The 18,939-nt window shown below is 46.9% G+C and overlaps 4 protein-coding genes and 1 non-coding gene across 5 annotated transcripts; 1 reads left to right on the forward strand and 4 right to left on the reverse strand.

The window, feature by feature from the left end:
* Positions 1–327: 327 nt before the first annotated feature.
* Positions 328–2,766, reverse strand: FPRO_04336 (uncharacterized protein; the record flags this gene model as incomplete). Its single annotated transcript, XM_031229835.1, has 1 exon — positions 328–2,766. The coding sequence occupies one exon, from the start codon at positions 2,764–2,766 to the stop codon at positions 328–330; it is 2,439 nt and encodes an 812-aa protein (XP_031080032.1).
* A 620-nt stretch (positions 2,767–3,386) lies between these two features.
* On the reverse strand, positions 3,387–3,508 carry tRNA. Its single transcript has 2 exons — positions 3,473–3,508; positions 3,387–3,429 (listed from the first exon to the last, which is right to left on the reverse strand). It is a non-coding gene; the product is annotated as a tRNA-Ile (tRNA).
* Positions 3,509–4,500: 992 nt separating this feature from the next.
* FPRO_04337 (uncharacterized protein) lies at positions 4,501–6,865 on the reverse strand (the record flags this gene model as incomplete). The annotated part of the gene is made up of 9 exons (XM_031229836.1): positions 4,501–4,980; positions 5,025–5,250; positions 5,303–5,409; positions 5,461–5,566; positions 5,682–5,919; positions 5,971–6,037; positions 6,085–6,129; positions 6,180–6,759; positions 6,810–6,865. 9 exons carry the CDS (start codon positions 6,863–6,865, stop codon positions 4,501–4,503), a joined length of 1,905 nt encoding a protein of 634 aa, XP_031080033.1.
* Positions 6,866–9,782: 2,917 nt separating this feature from the next.
* FPRO_04338 (uncharacterized protein) lies at positions 9,783–10,332 on the forward strand (the record flags this gene model as incomplete). Its single annotated transcript, XM_031229837.1, has 3 exons — positions 9,783–9,923; positions 9,979–10,012; positions 10,157–10,332. 3 exons carry the CDS (start codon positions 9,783–9,785, stop codon positions 10,330–10,332), a joined length of 351 nt encoding a protein of 116 aa, XP_031080034.1.
* Positions 10,333–13,963: 3,631 nt separating this feature from the next.
* FPRO_04339 (uncharacterized protein) lies at positions 13,964–15,121 on the reverse strand (the record flags this gene model as incomplete). The annotated part of the gene is made up of 1 exon (XM_031229838.1): positions 13,964–15,121. One exon carries the CDS (start codon positions 15,119–15,121, stop codon positions 13,964–13,966), a length of 1,158 nt encoding a protein of 385 aa, XP_031080035.1.
* Positions 15,122–18,939: the final 3,818 nt, after the last annotated feature.

The following is an 18,939-nucleotide window of genomic DNA, read 5'->3' on the forward strand; positions in this document are numbered from 1 at the left end:
TACTTTTTTTTAGTGGAGGGGGGAACCTATTGCAGAAGGCCAGCTGTCCTATACTGACTGCACTGGTCAAACTCACCCAATACAAACGCGAAGGAAAGCGCCTCAATTGAGGAGTGTGGCCAAACACAGGTGATTAGACGAGCTGTGATAACGTATTGCAAATAAATCAATTGTTGCTGCAACCACTGTTTGTGGCTTTTTGGAGGCAACAAGACCCTTTATGTTGCACTATTTGGGGTTGTATAACAGGGGTTCAAGCATGTCTACCCCTTCGGATACATACAATGGGCCTTTTTCAGTTATTGATCCCTATTCAAAGCCACAATATCAACTGCCGGTGTCATACATGTCGACTCGATACTCGGACTTTTGCTGCAAATGACGCTTGAAGAAGTCCCTTTGACGAGCAAGACCATACTTCCCTCCTCCACAGCCATGTCCACCACCAGGAATAAATAGAAACTCATAATTCTTGCCCGCCTTGTTCAAGGCATTTGCCATCTGAAACGTTGAAGATGGATCGACATTATCGTCCAAATCTCCAACAATCAGCATCAAGGGCCCCTTGAGTTTCTTGGCGTGAGTTATGTTAGACGCCTTCTCATACGCCTCATCAACTGGGTATCCCATCCACAGCTCGTTCCACCACAACTTATCCATGCGGTTATCATGACAGCCTGAATCTGCGATGCCGGCCTTGAAGAAATCACTGTGGTGAAGCATCCCTGCTACAGCATTCTGTCCTCCTGCTGAAACGCCCATGATTCCCACTCGAGAGAGGTCCATCCATGGTCGTGAAGATGCCGCAGCTTTCAACCAAGCGATATGGTCTGGAAGTCCAGAATCATCAAGATTCTTATAGCAGATTTCATGGAAGCCTTTGTTGCGCCAGTTTGTGCCCATTCCGTCAATTATCACGACGATGTACCCTTCATCTGCCCATCGCCGTCGATCCGAGAGAGTTGAAAATGCTTTGGGGACCCGAAAGTTATGAGGCCCGGCATAGATCTCATCAAACACGGGATATTTCTTGGTGCTGTCAAAGTCCACGGGTCGAATGATGATTCCGTATACAAGTGTCTTGCCATCACGGCCAGGGGAAGCAAACCTCTCGGGAGAAGACCATCCCTTATCTTCCAGTTCTTTCGACTCAACCTTCTCGAGTGTCATTATCTCTTGTCCAGACTCGCTGTCACGGAGGACCGTTGTAGGTGGACAGTCGACCCTCGACCAAGTGTCTATCAAGTAACGTTTGTCTGGAGAGAGAGACCAAGAGTGAGTTCCATCTCCATCTGTGAGAGTCTTGAAATCTGATCCATCGAAATTGACGCTTACTAGATGTGCGTGATAGGGGTCTTCACTGTCCTTGAGTCCATAGCCTCGCATCCAAATTCGACGACAGTCCTTGTCCACAAACTCTACAAAGTTGACCATCCATGACCCCTCTGTGATCTGGTTCTTGACCGAGCCAGTGACGAGGTCGATCAGATACAGATGATTATATCCGTCACGCTCACTAGCCCAGATGAGTTCGTCAGAATCTCTAAGGAGCTTGAAGTATGACTTCGTATAGTCTACAAACGTGCGGCTCTCCTCTTCTACAAGCGTCCTGACACTTCCGCCGACTTTGATACCAATGACTCTGGTATGTTGATGTCCACGCTCGTTGACATAAAAGAGATATTCCTGAGTGTTACGGTTCCATTCCAGATTGCTTACTTGGTAAGGATTCTTGAACAGCGAATCGTCAGTCGCAACTTCGCTGTGACTCTTGAGGTCAAAGAGCCGAGGTCTGTCGATCCTAACACGGTCGCCGGGCTTGAGGTATGACTTTGTGTGAAGTTTTGGCTCAATCTGGTCTTCTGGAGATGATTCCACCAGACTGATCTTGTGGTCTTGCCCGGAGGTATACTGCCATGCGACTGCATGCTGCTTGTCTGGCGATATGTACAAGTGTCTTTTGTCGTAAGGACTCTTTTCGTTTCCATTCTCAGATAGCTGAAAGGCTTCATCGTTCTCGCTTTTGAACCATACATTGAACTCTTTGATGTAGAGACATGGTCCGTTTTCGGGTTCCGTTGGTTCTTCATCAGTTTCAGAATCTTCGTCGTCGCTGGGCGGGGACGCCTCAAGGATAGAGTCACTGAGATGCTCGATGACAGCGACATGATTCCCCTCGTCAGGTGCTGAATAGACTGCCCTGTATTTTTCGTTCGACACATCTACCAGTCGCCAAACATGGCCCACGTATGTAATCTGTCGTTTGGTTTCGCCGTTCTTGATCGACATATACGGAACAGCTTTTGCTTTCCAATCTATCCAATACATCCTGAGGGTTTTGCCTGTGCGATTCACAAAGTCGACGGTGACTTGAGTGTCACTGTGTGCAGAAATCACTTCTTTTTGGAGCAGGTGATCTGGTTCAGTGGTGAATTGTCCCTCCCATTCTTGAAGCAGATTGTTTGGCCCAAACTGCCACTTTCGATTGCCAAAGCGAAACCGAATACATGATTCGTCTGGGACTGGTTCAAACCAGTTGAAAGAAAGAGAGTATTGGTCAACTTCTTCGTTTGTCTTCTCGCGCAGAGCCTCAGCGAGTTGCTTATGGTCAAACGCTAACTCGCGACTCTTTCCACGGAAATCGACAAAGAGAAACTGGTATTTGCTTGGTGAGATATTCTGCTTATACCAAAATGCGTCGCCGCCCGGTAACCAGCGAGGCGTCACGTTCGTCGCGTCGATGTATTGCTGTGCTAGTTGCTCCATGACTTGATTGATAAGGCTAAAGAACAGAGGTGAAAGTGAGGTTCAAGAGGAGCAAGCAAGAGATGCTGTTGCCTAGACATGGTCATGGTCATCTTTTAGCTGAGGCATGCATGCGTCTGCGGGTAGTCCAGTCCTATTGGGTATCACGCGGCCATGAGCGGAATTCTATACATTTACTAATTATAGGACGACTCTAATCTTGGGCCTCCTTAATATAGGACATCAAGATTTGAGAGAATCCGTACTTGTATGCAGTAACGCCTAGTCAATACTGTCTTCTCCGTGTTACCAAGTCAGTACAAGTTGGTGAGCTAATGGATACTGTTAATCAACAAACTTAGACCTGATCAAGCACGTACATATAACTGAACTTGAACCAGAAGTCATTTTCGGCTTATCTACTCCTTCTATTTATTGTCCATTATATATAAAGAAAGAGGCTTTCCATGTGTTGCAGTAATGAATAATTAGAGATCGTATGTAAGTTATCAGTCACGTGCTAATACCAACAGCGCCCACCAGAAACTAGTGTAAAACCACCACCAAAAAGAAACCATGAAGCGAGAACAACTCAAAATACCAAAACTAAAATGAGAAAAATCACGAAAAAAATAGAAACCTAGCAATTGCACGTTTCGATCGTGCGACCTCCGGGTTATGAGCCCGGCTGGGTCTGTTAGTACAAGTTGTGTGATACAGATTGTGATATAGACATACCGCGCTTCCACTGCGCCAAATTGCTTTCTTGGTGAAAGAGTGTGGGCTTATTTGAACAAATACCTCCACCCAAGTGTGACTCACTGAGCCCCCCCACTGATGTGCTCTTAGAGTCGCCAGTGAGACCACAGTGTTGAAAGATCGAGAATACATAGAATTGCTAATGAGCTGAAGCGAAGGCCAAAGAGCTCATTCGCATCTCATTAAAATGCCATAGTATGGAATGCTAATCCCCATTGCGCAGAGTTGGTTGGATGCCAGTTTCGCCTGGAATATATATCCAACGTTCTCCTCAGCCTCCCACAATGAGCCTCGGCCGACATCAGGATATTCCTCATCTCATACAATTCGGATCGTATCATGCAATAGTGCTATCGAAACATTCGCAACCCAAAATGCGAGTCACCTGAACGAGAGCTTTAGGATGCTGGACCACAAGTATAGAATGCTCTCAGGTGCAGCTTTGCTCTTGAACAAGGAGTCATCAACACAACCGTCAAACCTCAGGTCTATACATGTGAACCAGTCTTTTCCCAGGTCCAGAAACGTTCCCAAAGTTGTTGAGCCCTTTTAAAACACTCGCACTGAACAATGACAGTACACAGACTCACGAGCTCAGTCAGATATCCGGAAGGACTCGTTTCACTGACGACGCGAATAGCGACCTCGGCCATTAGAATTCGAGTTGTATCGTCTAGCCAGGAACGCACGCAATGTGATAAAAGAGCCACTTCAATTGAATAAAGACGTAACTAGCATGCCGTCTTACCGATGCAGCACCGGCATATATTAGACATATATGCCCCAATATGATACAAAGCAACTATACGCTTGATCCCTTAGCAATGCCATTGAGCTTTCGCAATGCCCCCAACCAAGAATTTCACTCTGCAAAGAGATTCGCTTTGAGCCCTTCTTGAGCCCTTATTGAGCCCCTTTGACTCTCTTTGACCACCTTGGAGCCACTTTGAGCTCTTTGGGTCACATTCACACAGCAAACATGGCCCCATCCCCTATTTATTCCTCAGCCTCAACGTAGTCGCTGTCGCTATCGGTGTCGGTCATATCAATGATGTTGTTACCATGGTTGTTGTTGTTGTTATTGTTGTTCAATGGTTGAGGAGAGCCCATCTGTACGTCGTCCTCATCATCAGTATCGTTCTGACTGGCAGAGTCGAAAGCGACACTTCCAGAGGCAATGCTCTTGTTCTTGTAGAAGACCTGGAAGTCCAAGGAGGACCCATCGCTGATGATGCGCAGTTCGTAAGTGATTCGGTGGAATACCTGGCCGGCTTCGTTGGTCCACACTGGTATGGTATCCCATCTGGGAAGTTCGGACGCCTTGATGATACACATAGGTTTGACTGAATCGTCCTTGCGGGTCGGGGGAGCCGAAGCGTCTGAGGTAACGATGTCGATTTGGAGATCATCGTCGGGGCTCGTAAGATCCTGCCAGAAGGATGCACAAACGGGGTCATATGAAGATACAGAGGAACCCTAGAGAAGTTAGAGGTTAACATAAACGGGCCCATTTGACTTACGATCTCAACAAACCACCGTGTCTGCTCGACAGCAAGAAATTCCCGCTGGCCTTCATCCCAAACCTGGTCCTTGGTGTCATGCTCTTTGGCGTCAAAGGGCAAGATGTTCACGAGGGTCCCGTAACTGTGACGAGACACACGTGAGGCGACCGTAACTTTGATTGAACTGGTATGGTTGGTTCTCGCCAGTCCATGAAGGACAGCTCCTCGAAGCACAGCAGTCCAGCTACACATAATTGTCAATCAACGGAATTTCAAGAAGCGCCGAGAAGACCTACGGCTTTTCACCGTCCTGTTGAAGAACGTCTATTCTGTTGCCGACGGCATCCTGAAGGCGTTGATGCAAATAAAGAGATCTTCCAAAGCCACCAACTAGGATGACGAACTAAAAGGTGTTAGGCAGTCTGTCATTGAACGAGATGACGAGCAGACTTACCTTTGGCTTCTTCTTGTATTTGTGCTTGACTGCATCAACCTGCTTCTGAACGAGTTGTTTAACCTGTTGGACCACAGGGTCAAACACTTTCTCGCGGATTTTGGAACTAGCACTAAGTTAGATAGGACGAGGTAGATACAATGAAGACGCCCATGAAAGTCTTGGCGGAAAATTCCAAACATTCCCAGGGTAACATTATGGGGTCATTTTGAGGCACTTACACATCGATGTTGAACTTGGAGGGGAAGAAGTCGGCGTCCACGGGGTTGTCGTACGAGAGTTGTAGGGGCAAGTTTCCGCTGGACTTGCAGAAGGAGGCCTTCAAGCCGCCCTCCCAATCAGACTCCATGATCCTGTGGAATGTCTGCTTGTCAAGACTCTTCTGAGCCTCAAAAGGGATCGTTTCCTTTAGTAGCTTTAGAAATCTCTCGTCGAGAAACATGGCACCACATAGGCCACCTTGTTCGAGGTCAGTCAAACGTGCATCGTACAGCGGCCCAGATGACTTACCATCGCCTTTGACACTCTCACTAATAATGAGAGGATCAAGCTTCTCGATTTTGTAGGTGATGAGGTCCTATTTTGTAAGAAACGTTTCGCAAGGAGAGGAAAGCTAAAACTTACAACAGTCCCTCCTCCTGCATCACAGATGGCGAAATGGTCACCGACCTAAACATGGTTAACTACAGACCAGTGATAAAAGGTCATTTTCAGCTCACTCTGACATTGAAGCGATCGGCGTTCTCCTTGAGACAGGTCAAAGCAGCCGCCTCGGGCTCAGAGATAAAATCCAAAGCTGTATGTCCAGCTTTGGTGATGTTGAGAAGACCGGCGTGTCCCAGAGCCTCGGTCATTCTGGAGCGAACGTAGTATGGCCAGATAGCCGGGAGAGTGACAACAAGGTGAACTGTCGAGACCCTCATCATTCGGCGACCCTCAGCCCTGATAATGTTCTCACGGCAATGACGCCAAAGCTGTCGCAGGTAGTCGCCCAAGATCTGGACTGGAGTCTTGTTAGCCTTCAACATCAGAGCCCGAGCTGTCTTTAGCTGAACAGAGTGTCGGATATGATCTGGGAGATCTTTCTCGTCGACGAGGAGGAGCTTGAACCAGCGAAGGACAGTATCATCCTGTGGAGTTGTCGCGCCCCATTCGGGGTCTTCATCATTCAGGTGATGATAGAAGATCGCCGAGGGGACCTTCTGCTTGTCTCCCTGGGCGAACCTTCGCTTTTTCCAGTTGGTGGTGAACTTGATTTCGTTATTTTCGCCGACTCGACACCACGCAATGCCTGAGTATCTGTATGGAAGACGTTAGAGAGTGTAGATCAGGAGGGGATGGGAGCTTACGTGGTGCCAAAATCGATGCCCAGAACCAAGACTGGGCTCGCTTTTTCGGCAGACATGTTGAAACACTGTAAAGCTATCTACTCGACTTGACTACAGCGCGATGGGATGCCAAGAAGTATCTTCTTGGGGAAGAAAGAAGCCGGGATAGCTGTATGTGCTTCAAAGGGTGGCAGGTCGTAATGTGGTGTTTTGTGGTGAAGAGGGGGATGAGAAAGTGGTTCGGAAAAGAAGCGAGAAAGGCTGAGGGAGGAGTTTTAAAAATCCGTAGCAACAATGACTTCTGAATAACCAGTACAATGAACAATAGCTTGACTTGACCACCCCCCACTGCAGCCCATTGCCAGGGGTTTAAGCTGTAGCCGCAATCCAATGTAACTGTCCTTAATTTGACTTTCTTTAGCATATGTAATAATCAATAGAGTGACAATAGAGACCGTGTTTCCTTTCAGGAATCTTGGAAACTACCCCAATGGTAAGGCATGATGGTAATGTTCCATGGCTCGAGACAGTCATTGTTGGCAAGATCCATATTGGTAAAGCCTCTCGGAAGATCATGAATGTTAAGATGATCATCAGCATTCGAATAAAATGGCCCCGTATCTCAACACTTGTAGGATTGCTCAATATTCGGAGCTGGAGGAGACTGGAGGAGCAGGTTGAATGAGACAAGCTTGGAAGAACCTAGTCTCTTCCATATTGCTGCCAGTCTGCGCATTGTAACTTGAAGAAATATGCAATACAAACATAGTGGGCAAGATTCTTGTCATGGCTCCGTGTGCGCACTTGATTGAGTGATATGAAGTTGGACGTCGTCCAAGCTGATGCTCGGAAGATATATCCACCGGCCACTCTTTAAGTTAAGGAAGCGGCATTTGGCAGCTGAATTGCGGGTCTGATCCGTGCGCAACGCAGCTTCAGCTTTCTCGTTACCCCCACCCCCTCTTAAGAACCTCAACATATCATCAAGTCATTCTCTCAGACTCCAACATCGCGTCTACAAACACAAATCTACAAATGGATCTTCCCATAATAGTCGCGATCGGACCTATCAATCATTTTCGCGCACCTTAAGACTTGAGTCCCGCATGGGCATTTCCCTTCTCGTTTCTCGAGACTGATGTTATTTATGCACACACACACACCCTCACTTTGTCCCACCTCATCTTCCTCACTCATTGTTCTCCACCGCGACCATCTGATGATCACGACCGCTCTCGCTCACGCTGCCAATAGCTTCATGTCTCAAATGTGTCATATTTCTATTTCAAATCATGGTTCTTCGCGTCCGGACCTGCAGAGCGCTGTGCCCATCAGCATCTCAGTTTCGCAAATGATCACGAAGTAAACGACTCCGATTCCGTTCTCATCAATATTCTCAACTTTTCTATCTCTGCACTGGCTTTCTCTGCCATTTCTCTCGTGTTACATCCTCACTTTATTATATACGGCAGACCCAAGGGCGGCTGTGCCAATAAGAGACAATGGGTAAGTACACCGCCAATCTGTCAGATTGCTGGGATAGTCTCAACCAGCAATGCAACCATTTCGCATTTATGGGGTGAGGGCATAACTTGAAAAAAGAATTTATTTGTATTGCTTTCTTTAACGCCTGAAAAAAAATCCCTAAAGAATAACAAGCAAAAAGAGTAACGCTTATAGCAATCCATCAGCCGAAAAACCAAAACACAATCTGCGATATAAAATCATAGAGCTTCTAGGAAAAGAATTAGAGTTTTCTGGTTATATATTTTGAATAATTTACTAGAAGACCACCAGAAATGCCGCCCAGTTGAGCGATGTACTTTATCCCTATCTATCGTGGATTATCGAACCATCAGATGAAAAAAGGTCGGTGTTGTTCTATCCAGTTAGCTTAAACTTTTTATCACATTGACCATACTTACCTAGTCTCTCGTTGTCTCTCTCATTGCTCGATATAACGTGTGAGATTATAGAGCTCCTCCAAGCGTTGTTCATGGAGGTGACAGGTGGTCGGAGCAACTGTTGTGGTTTATTTTGAGTGAACTGAGGCTTTCTAAGCCTTGATGGTAATCTTTGCCACGGGAGTCTCGAGATCGAACGGAAAAGAATTCTTGATAGCATGTTTGTAGTGCCGATAATAGAGAATTAAAGGGGGTGTGATAGATGGATTTCTCTAATAGAGAATGATGTTATTGATGAGGATAAACTGGGAATAGCGTGAAACGCAGGGTCCTATAGTATTAACTTTCTCTTTAATCTATACTGAGGTTTATAGCAGCTACATTTTAACTAAAACAATTAGCAATTATAGTACCTAGAGGGGGGGAAGTCTCGTTGTAAGGTCAATGCCCTTTGCAAGTTTATCCTGCTTTTCATCCATGAGGCGCATTCGATACGCCGGTCTCAATCATGTATCAATCAGTGTTCCTGATTTTCGTAAATGCTCGTGATTTTGAAGCAGAATACCTCATTGATGAAGAGTAGGGTCATTGATCGGACGAGCTCTGTCACACTAAGCGAGGTTCCAAGATTAGCCACCTTCATGCCCATACCCTCCAGCCAGGCAGTCTAAGCAATTGAAACACACAGTGTTTGCCTAGCATGGGGTTGCTGAGATGGCCAGCTGGACCGGGGTCTCTTTTATCACCATGAACAGCCAGGAAGAAGGGTGGTACGAGGGTACCCATTTGCAGACACTGTGCACTTTTCAATGTGATATGCGAGTGCAGGCACCCCAACGGGTCAAGGTGGCATATCCTGTGAAAAGAAGTAGTGAATTCAGATATCCTGAAGTTCAGATAGATGTTGGGGAGTCCGTAAGTATGGATGATCCAAATGATAGAAACTTCAAGAGTCTCAATATAGGCCGACGGGTAATGCTGCGATACTGCAACTGCATGACAACACTCGCATAAGTAACCCTAGAGCACCAGTTAGTTTTTCTGTAGCAAGGACTCAAACTCGGATCCCAGAACCCCCAGAACAGAAGGAATGGGTGGTCAGGCTGGTATCTGGTGCCTTGGACAAGAACTTGTTGTTTGCGAAGTGGTCTGTCGGCTCACAAGTTTGGTCATCCTCACCGTCGCCACATCGAGACATCATATCTATGCGTTAGCAGAGGGAAAACGAGGAGTAAGTCTGTACTTCTCTAGACCCATTGTGGCAGTAGATATCTAACCGATGTCAGTCATCCTATACTGGTATAATTGAGTTAATACTTAGTAAGTAGTTAACTGTAAAGGAGAAAGCATGGCCTTTAGTGCCAGGTCGCCCTGGTTTAATTGACTGTAATGCGTAGGAGGTTCTGGAAGGCATGGTTGCTGATCGTTTTGGTTGAAATGTGGCTGTCATAAACCTCAATACAGGTCGACGAGGGAGTCGGTACTGGCCACAAATAATCTCAGAGTGGATACAGAGCGGCGATATGCTTTTGAGGCTTAATCAAAGCGAGAGACTTCATTTTACAGATGGCGATAGTATAACACGTAATCAACGTTGGGTTCAGCCACAGTTCACTATTATTTCATGCCTTTATGAGTAAAGGGCATAAATTTTGTTAGCTCAGTTGCGGTAGAACATAATCCAGGTGCTGTTTGCACCTTGATAGGAATAGGGTTCCTTTAGACTTCCAACTTGGAGAGAGAAAGTATCGTGAGATTATCGAGTTATGCACTTCCAGTATCATTAGGGAAGAATTCATCACGGTGTGCTGTACTTGGTCCAGATACCTTTACCATCATCAGATTAATACTAAAAAGAAGAGCCTCGCCGCAAGAGACAGCCAGGTATCGCATTGACACAGACACATAGCGTTCTAAGATTCAAAGCAAATGGTGATAGTACTGAGCTCTGGTGTCTACGAGTGCGTTGAAGTCATGGCCTGTTCCTTGAGTGCTTAGTAGTTGGGCTGTCATGATGTTTCTCTGATCAAAAGCACGTGGCATAAAATGATAGCAAATGTAGCTGAATTCAATGTTGATTGTATATTACTATTATTCCATAGATCCATAGGATGCAGTCGCTCGCTTTGACCAAGCCCTAAAGCATATGTGTAGTTGCCCTTCTTATAAAGACAATAAACGACCATTACGTGTAACAGCCTGTTTCATTCTCGAATGCGCCTTAGCGCTGGCTGGCTGGCTGGTTGGCATACCTGAAGCGATGGGGGCTCAGTCAACGGTTGACACCTATCAGTCCAATCTTCACTTGTCGATGCGCTGAGGATTCTTCAGCTCCGTTGATTCGTGTTCCTTGCCTCTTCTAGAAAAGCCAGAGCTTCCATCAGGTAAACGCACCTGAAACCCCAACTCAACGTGGCAAATCCACCAATTCGGCATCGTCAAAGCTATTTCTAGCACTAAGCTTTTAAACTCCAACACCGATCTGTCCAAGCTTCTGTTTCACTTCCAATTCCGCTCAGACCTTACACCCAGATCCGAATCATGAAAACCTCGTTCAAGTCGGGATATCGTAGTGACAATGGTCTTGTACTCATTCTTCATCTGTACTGTGCCGCTGTCCACCATCTTGGGACTCGAGCACGTACCAGGATAGGGACTCGAGATAGCTTCACTATTGAGTCAGGTCTTGTGGAGCATCTCAGATAGACACAGCTGCTCAAAATAAGACGCTGAAGAACCCCAGATCCTAGTGCCCATCATTCTACTCGTTGTAGGTCTTCATATACTCGAGTATCTGCTTCTCCACACTGTCATCAGAAAGCCACCGCAGATGCCAGCTCTCAGATCGGTCCGTCGAAGTTTTAGTACAGACTAGATGTCTACAGAGAAGTTTTGATCGCCGATCGCTATTCAGCAAAGGTCCAATCTCCCCCAGACGAGGATCACCAGTATTTCACAGTGCAGTGTAGTGCATGATCGTCCACCACATGTTTCAGGGTCCTCCAGATACGTCAAGTGACTCGTGACGCCAATACGCTAGATCTGCGAGCACTCATGCCCATCTCTATTCCAGAGTGCAACTCTCTTAAAGTCTCAGTAACATCGTTCAAATCCAAGCTCCATCGTCAACCCTGACCGCCCTTCTCTGGTGTTTATTTGCGCTTCTGGAGCCACAATTCGAACAAAGTCAAGCGCCGTAACGGTTTCCCCTGATGGTGACCCAGCCACATTCTGAGCAGCACCGCGTTCTCATGCAAGACACAGCGCAACATCCTTCAAGTGGTCCAAGCATCAAAAGGAAATGAACGAGCGCCTCTTTTAGTGCTAGAGGCCCCCACGGAGCACGCAAGAGGTTCTTCGTGTTGAAGCCGCTACGATCGCTTGACGGCTGAGGAAAGTCTTGTCTGAGACACTGACGCTGTTTGATACAGCTCGGTCTGTCGCAGAGTTGAAGGGAAGAAGCTTGGAGTCGTGAGAGAGACAATGACAGTGACAAAGAGAGAGACAAAGAGAGAGACAAAGTGGAGGCGACTAACAATTGAAGCTCTTGAATTGAGATGATTCATGAAGAACCCACCATAAAATACGACCAATTGAGCAATTCAATTGGCTCATTGAAACACGGTCAAAAAGACATGGAGAAACATACGAGACGAATCACACCACGCCCATGCATGTCTCCCGCCTCATTGCTTTTCCCACGTGGGCCAACGTCTCATGAAAAGAAAGCAAAGACATCATACAGTAGCATGAGAAACGGGCAAATACAACGTGAACCCCAATTGAGCAAAGATATTCTCGCATTTCCATACCCACAAGTAATTCAAAGTCACCATCCCCACTGCAATTCGAGCTTCCCCTGACTGGCTAAGTAGCTAGCTCTAAGGATTTGCTGACTGTGCTCGAGCATAGACCTTGACTCAAGAACGGTGAAATATAATTAGCGATGAACTAGTCGGATTGACAGGGCAGATTCGCATGTACATACAGTACAGTAAGCTTGAGTGTGAGTGACCTCTCCTCCCGTGCCATCTTCTTACTTTTTACTGCTGGGGATGGGATTGGATTCAAGGGGTAGATCTCAATCAAAGATGATTGCAGCGATGAGGATGAGCTAACAGGGGTTGACCGCTCAGGGGAGATCTGCAGGTACCTGCTCTGCCTAACTCTACTTCACCAAGACATTCACTGTTCAATCCTGAGAAAGGCATCAAGTATTTCGAGGTAGACGGACAATAACTACATCATCAGTCATGCCTTCTCTTCATCTTCTAGAATTTAATTTCATATCTGGTGACATCCCGAGATTAACAGTAAATCATAACGCTACGGCATATTAAATTGCCTTGACGTGCCTCACCGAGTCGATTCATTTCCCACCTACCGAATGCGGAAAGTACTTCTATGTACTTCACCCACCGCCATTTGTGCGCGTTTCTTCAAGTACCCCACAGTATCTCTCACTTACACCCTGTCTTTGATCTGATGTTCCTCATCACCGCAACAACAGAAGCAAAAAGTAACAGGGGACATGATCAACAGTTCGTGACGAGATACAGACGATAGAGTCATTGATGCATTGCATATGGTACTCCATTTCCGGAATCAGTATCAGAGCGAGGCAGCACCAACCAACCAACACAACACTTTTGAATTACGAAGGCGGACAAAACAGTTCTAGAATCATTCTTATTAATGCCCTATCAAGAGTAGCCAGCCATTCCCGGTCTGTCGACAAGACGATGCTGTCGGTGGCTGTTGAGTTTAACCCCAGGCTCAGGCACTTGTAGCGGCCGCGCCGAACCAAGGTAACCACTTCACCACAATCAATAGTCTCAGCCTCAAAAGTACTAACGTTAACATATCACAAGACATCAGCGGGTCAGAATGTGTAGCAGCAATCGTGATATTGTTATTCATCAGAACAAAGCTAAAACTCCATTCATGATATGCCTGACCGTCTTTTTGCGGTTCTTCATTAACAATTTAGCTGACAAAATTCCATCCAAGAGACCTGTCCAAGGTCGTGATGCTTGCAAAGCATGTTTGATATATCCCAAAACGCCATTCTCAGTTCGAGTGGTGAGTTAATACAATACAACGCCGGTTTTTCTTGTCCAGCAGAATATGTCCATAGAACGCCTGTTTCCTTTGCCCTAGGACCTTTTTTCGGTCGATACAGAAGATAGTAACAAAGGAGAAATATTAGAGGCGTCTAGCACCCGTATCCGTTTTGCCCAGTCATAATTCGTAAAAGTACAGGTCAGGTCTTTAAACCTTGACACTTCGCCTTCTCGCGGCTGCTGCCAATCCTTGCCTCAAACGGCTACGTGTGCCATTAGGTGTCATTGGAGATCCGGGTTCAGACATAGGTGACATGGGAGACATTGGTGCTGAAGACATCCTCCTTTGGGCGAACTCGTGATAAGTTGGCGCCTTTTGAAGGATGGGTTTGGGGGCCCTCTCCTCGGAGTCTGTGCCCGGTTCTTCTCGAACCTGCTCCATGGGGAAAGTGGGTGTGAAAAGTGAAAGGTTATCCTTGGATTGACTGGCGAAATGGGTGTTGAGCGAAGGTCGGCTTCGCTTCTTGACCAAGCTTAGTGTACGCTTGAAAACACCGGGCGACTTTGGTGTCTTGGGCCTCTCGGTGGCCTCTTCCTTGACCTCGGGCTCAACTTTGGCGAAGGGGTCAATGCTGAGAAAATCGGGTCGTTGCTTCTCGAGACGAGTTCCCATACTGCTTGTTCGGGGTGGGTGCATGACTGGTCCGGAAGAAGTAGTGCAGAAAGACATTCGTCGGTCGAGAACGGGAAGGGTAACTGGGAGGGTGGTGGTTCTGCGGAGGCGGCTAGGGGGTCGAGATGAAATTGACATTCTTGATGAGGGTCGGGAAGAAGCTTCACTGATGATGCTGGGAGAGACTGATCGGCGAGGGAGATCAATCACTGAAGGCTTTCCAGAAAAGACAACTGAGACGACCTTGGCAGTGTCCTCATGACTTCCCCTTCGAGTTGACTGGGATTCATCGCTGCCAGAGTCGAATTCGGAATCGGAAAAGTCATCGGCGGAAGAAGACGCATCTTCTTCTGAAGAGAGGTAGACATCATGGGGAGTAGAGAAAGGAGCTTGACCCTCGGGGGTAAGCTTGTGTGTCAAGAGGCCATCGAGGCATCTTGAAGCTCGGAGTGAGCTCTTGGCTGGCAGCGCAGGAGCTGCAGAAAGTTGTCGTTGTGAAGGAATCATTGTTGTAGGTGTGTTTTCGGGAGACGAGTCGGCGTCGGCGGAAGGAGAATAAATAGGAGGCTCGACGGATAAAGACTGTATTTGAGATCGGGGCTGTGACTGTGTTTGTACCCGTTGGGCGAGAGCAGTATCAAGTTTTGGTGCATCAAGCTCCCTTTGCGATTGTTGCGTCACTGCTAGAGACATTGTCGATATAGATTACAATTATTGAATTCCCCTTAACAGGCCCTTTGTAAAGAGGGCGGGGTGTAGAGGAAAGGGAGCGGAAGCAAGTTCGTGAACAATGTCGTCAGGTCTTTCGTAGTCAGGTGGTGTTCGACGACGGTCTTGAGAGTGGCTGGTAGCGAAAGTGAGACAATGGTTCCAAGACAGAACAAGACAAAACCAGACAAAAGAGACGAAAACAGAAAGAATTTCTTTGTCTTGTATTGGTATATTGGAGGGGTTCCTTGGAAATCGATAGTTGAGTTGAATGGATATTACAGAGGGAGAATAGTTCCATGAGTTTGGGGAGTAGCATCCATTAATATGAAGACAAGTCCCTGAGAGACTCTTGCAGGTCAAATGGGCAGCAGCACAAGGTTCAGCCCAAGCCAAGGTCCCAGGTCCCTTCCTGATCCACTTGAGCCACATTCTGGTACGAGAATAGCCGTGTGAAAAGGCCCATCTTGTCACACTGTATACATGGGAGAGGCAGGGGCGCTTATGGTGGCAGGGGTATGGGGCATTGGAGCGCAGAGCATGGCAGGGCATGTGGCAGGGTCTCCATCAAAGGATGGATTATTTTCTATGGGGCCTCCTCAGACTTAGGTCCGCCCAGAAAAGTCGTTGAAAAAGAGGCGATAGAATTTGGGAGTTAGGTAGCCAGCCTCATCACCAGCCTGGCTATAGAGTTGACAAAACATCGAGAGTCTTTAATTCAGTAAAACTGAACCCCTTTGAAGACCACGAGACTCTACAGCCACTGTAACCTCCACCACGACTCTCGAGATGAGTCTGGAGCCACCTGAGTGAGCCTTGGCACTGACCTCTGTCTGGTATTGAGTGAGTCTTGTGCCGTCCACGAGCCGTTTCAAATCCCCACGCTACACCAAAAAGGATGAGCAGTGATTGTGATATCGAGGCATTAAACGCCAGGGCTTTTGGGAGACCTGTTCGTTCGCTACGAATCTTTATCAGAGACATCGGCAGCTTCAGATCCCGATTAACATGTTTAAAGTCTCTTGCGTTTGCTGTATGAATGTGACCTACCAGATGACAAACTCCGAATGTTAGAGATCTCAATATTGACGTAAATACGTTCAAGTACAAACATTTCATGTTTCCAGTATGCAGTCACTGTGTTGATGTGTTATGCATGCGATCTTCACCAACCTCGTGGGTTCACTCGTGGTCTTCACCTCTGACTGGTTTATCAGTATGGCGTCGTCACCAGACAACGTGGACATGAATGACCAGCCTCTTCTAGTTCGTCATTTTGGGTCAATCACTCACATAAATCATACTGACTAACTTGAACTCGAGTCACTGTATGTCGAGCTTCTACAGTGAGCCATAGCATTCTGACTTCATGCCCTTTTCATCCCTGCTGCAAGGCTTGCAGTTCTAGTTAAAGACGGACTTGCAAACGTGCATCTGCACCCAAATGCATGATTGGGCATCTTTTGGTCGCTGTAGATGCTACTGTAGGCGAGGCACAGAATGATTGATTAAAAAAAATCCCGAAAAATCCTCGACACCGCTTTCTTTGGACAGAGTGAGAGTCAGAGCCATTCATGATCTGCACAGGTAAAAACCTTGAATGCATTCCCTGTCGAGGCTCTGACTGCAACCTGTTGCCAAAAGAGACTCAAATCTCGGGTGAAAAGAGAGGCCCTGGACTATCAAGAGATGACAGTCCAGGGCCCTTGAATATTTTGTATCAGATTTGTTACCGCCCGTATTTTAGAGACTGGTTGCATTTAGGTCGCCAGGCCATAACCGTGGGTGGTGATGATAACTGATTAAAAATCCGTGGTGTTGCTCAGCTGGTCTTGTCTCTGCGACCTCGTTTTCGCGTATCACCAACTCAGCGTCAAACCACATCCGAAAGCTCCACACCCACAGAGGAATACATCTCGAGACAACTCACTTACAACTCACACAAAGTAGCAGACACTGTAGTTGACATATTGGTCTTGATCTGGTCGATCTTGAGTAATCACGCCTGAATGGGTCTCTACCGCGCCAGCCTGCTCAAGGCATTGTCTAGTGTGATCTCAACCCATTCACGGGATGGCTGTATCCATCAGACTGCATTAGAAGGCATGATGCTGCATACCAAGACGAGGCGATGTCTTTGAGTGTATCCGTACCTATTCTGCCAACTCACCAAGCGGAGACGATGCAACAACATGCAACAATGGAGTGTGTAGTGTGCAGTGTTAACGCAGGCACTGAGGAATTTGAGGCATAGACTACCAAAAGGTATTTCTTGAGTGGCACACTGTTTGTCGTGCCGCGCATTAGTTGTGATGCAGGAACTTGACAACACACGATCAAGATTGGGCAACCTTGTTCCTTCATGAAGCGCCCATTCTCCAGCTCACAACGAGTCTCTTGCTCCAACTGGTCCCGCTAACATCGGTGATCCGCCATGGTATCGTACCAGGAGGACGCATTCTGACCAATCATATCATACAGTTCCGAATACTTCCATACACCCACTTTGATCACTTTTCTTGTATCGCCAGACCGACATTTGCGTCGGGTTCGAGAGCGAGATACGATGAACCACTACCGTTTTTTTTTTCTGCGGCAGAAGAAAAAGTCTTGACTCAAAAATCAATCTAATTAATTAGTGGTCACCTTGTTCTCGGACGTATTCCCATTAAACTTGTCCCTGCTGGGTAAAGTCTCAACTCGCACGATAAATGTGCTCATCTTGTTGAGACCTCATTAGAAGATGATTCACTCTATCAACCTTAAAGCTCCCTTGTCCATCCCTTGACATGGGAATCTATAAGATACAGCCGTCATTCTATTCCCTTTGCGCTTCGCCCTTTGTAGCTTTCAACCGTTAGGTCTCGAACCCCTCGATTCGGAGAACCCCTTGACATCTGAGTCTCAGGTTAGTCGGCAAAGCGCCAAGAGAACAAGGGTCCGATCCAAGGGTTCAGATACTCAACGCTGATACGCTAGAACCGCTGTCGCAGGTTGGTCTGATGCTAGATGATGATGGACACGGAGAATCTTGTTCCAGTATCAAATTCTGCACCTGAGCATTCGACCATGTCGATTTGATAAGGCTAAAGGACATTCTAGCCCGCGAGGATGAACACAGTGAAAGATATTCTGAGCTACATTGACGAAATCGTACTGGTACGGCCGGAAGCGATGTGTATGTAAAACAATGACATTTCCGTCCGAGATGAGGTCAATTTGCTCCGCTCTTGATAGCCTCATATCATTGTATGAGCGCGGTCCTCAGTCGCCAAGGGTCGGCTTTACGAGTCTACTGTCTAAAGTACAGAGGACGACTATCTTTGCTGGCTATGGATGGATGTTGGGTGTACAGCAGGTAGGTAGTCACTGAAAGCGTCCATTCTCGGTCGAGGCGGCTCGTTGGAATGTATTTGTTGGAGTAGTAGTCAAAACCCAGACCGATTGAGAGGTTGTTCCTGTGATCAGCTCCAGCGTTCATAATAATAATAATTGTCTTTGTTATTGACAATGATCTACCCGTGAACCCTTATTTCATTGTTGAAGATTTCCGTTATCAACATGGATTGGCTCAGACTGGATGACGCCATGGGTTGAACTTGCAGAAGCGAAGAGAGCTTTCCCCAGTTCCACATAACTAAGTACGCCACAAACCAGCAGCCACAGTCACTTTCTGTAACGTCACAGTGGAGAGTCACCAGCCACTTCCCGTGAGATCTGGCTAAGTCGGATCAGGTTAGTCTCATCTAGCTACCCGTCCAGAGTCTAAATTTGGGTCTGCTCTAAGCAGCCATGACCTTTTT

This window comes from Fusarium proliferatum (assembly GCF_900067095.1).
Source record: "Fusarium proliferatum ET1 genome assembly, contig: FPRO_scaffold004, whole genome shotgun sequence".
Lineage (NCBI taxonomy): Eukaryota > Fungi > Ascomycota > Sordariomycetes > Hypocreales > Nectriaceae > Fusarium > Fusarium proliferatum.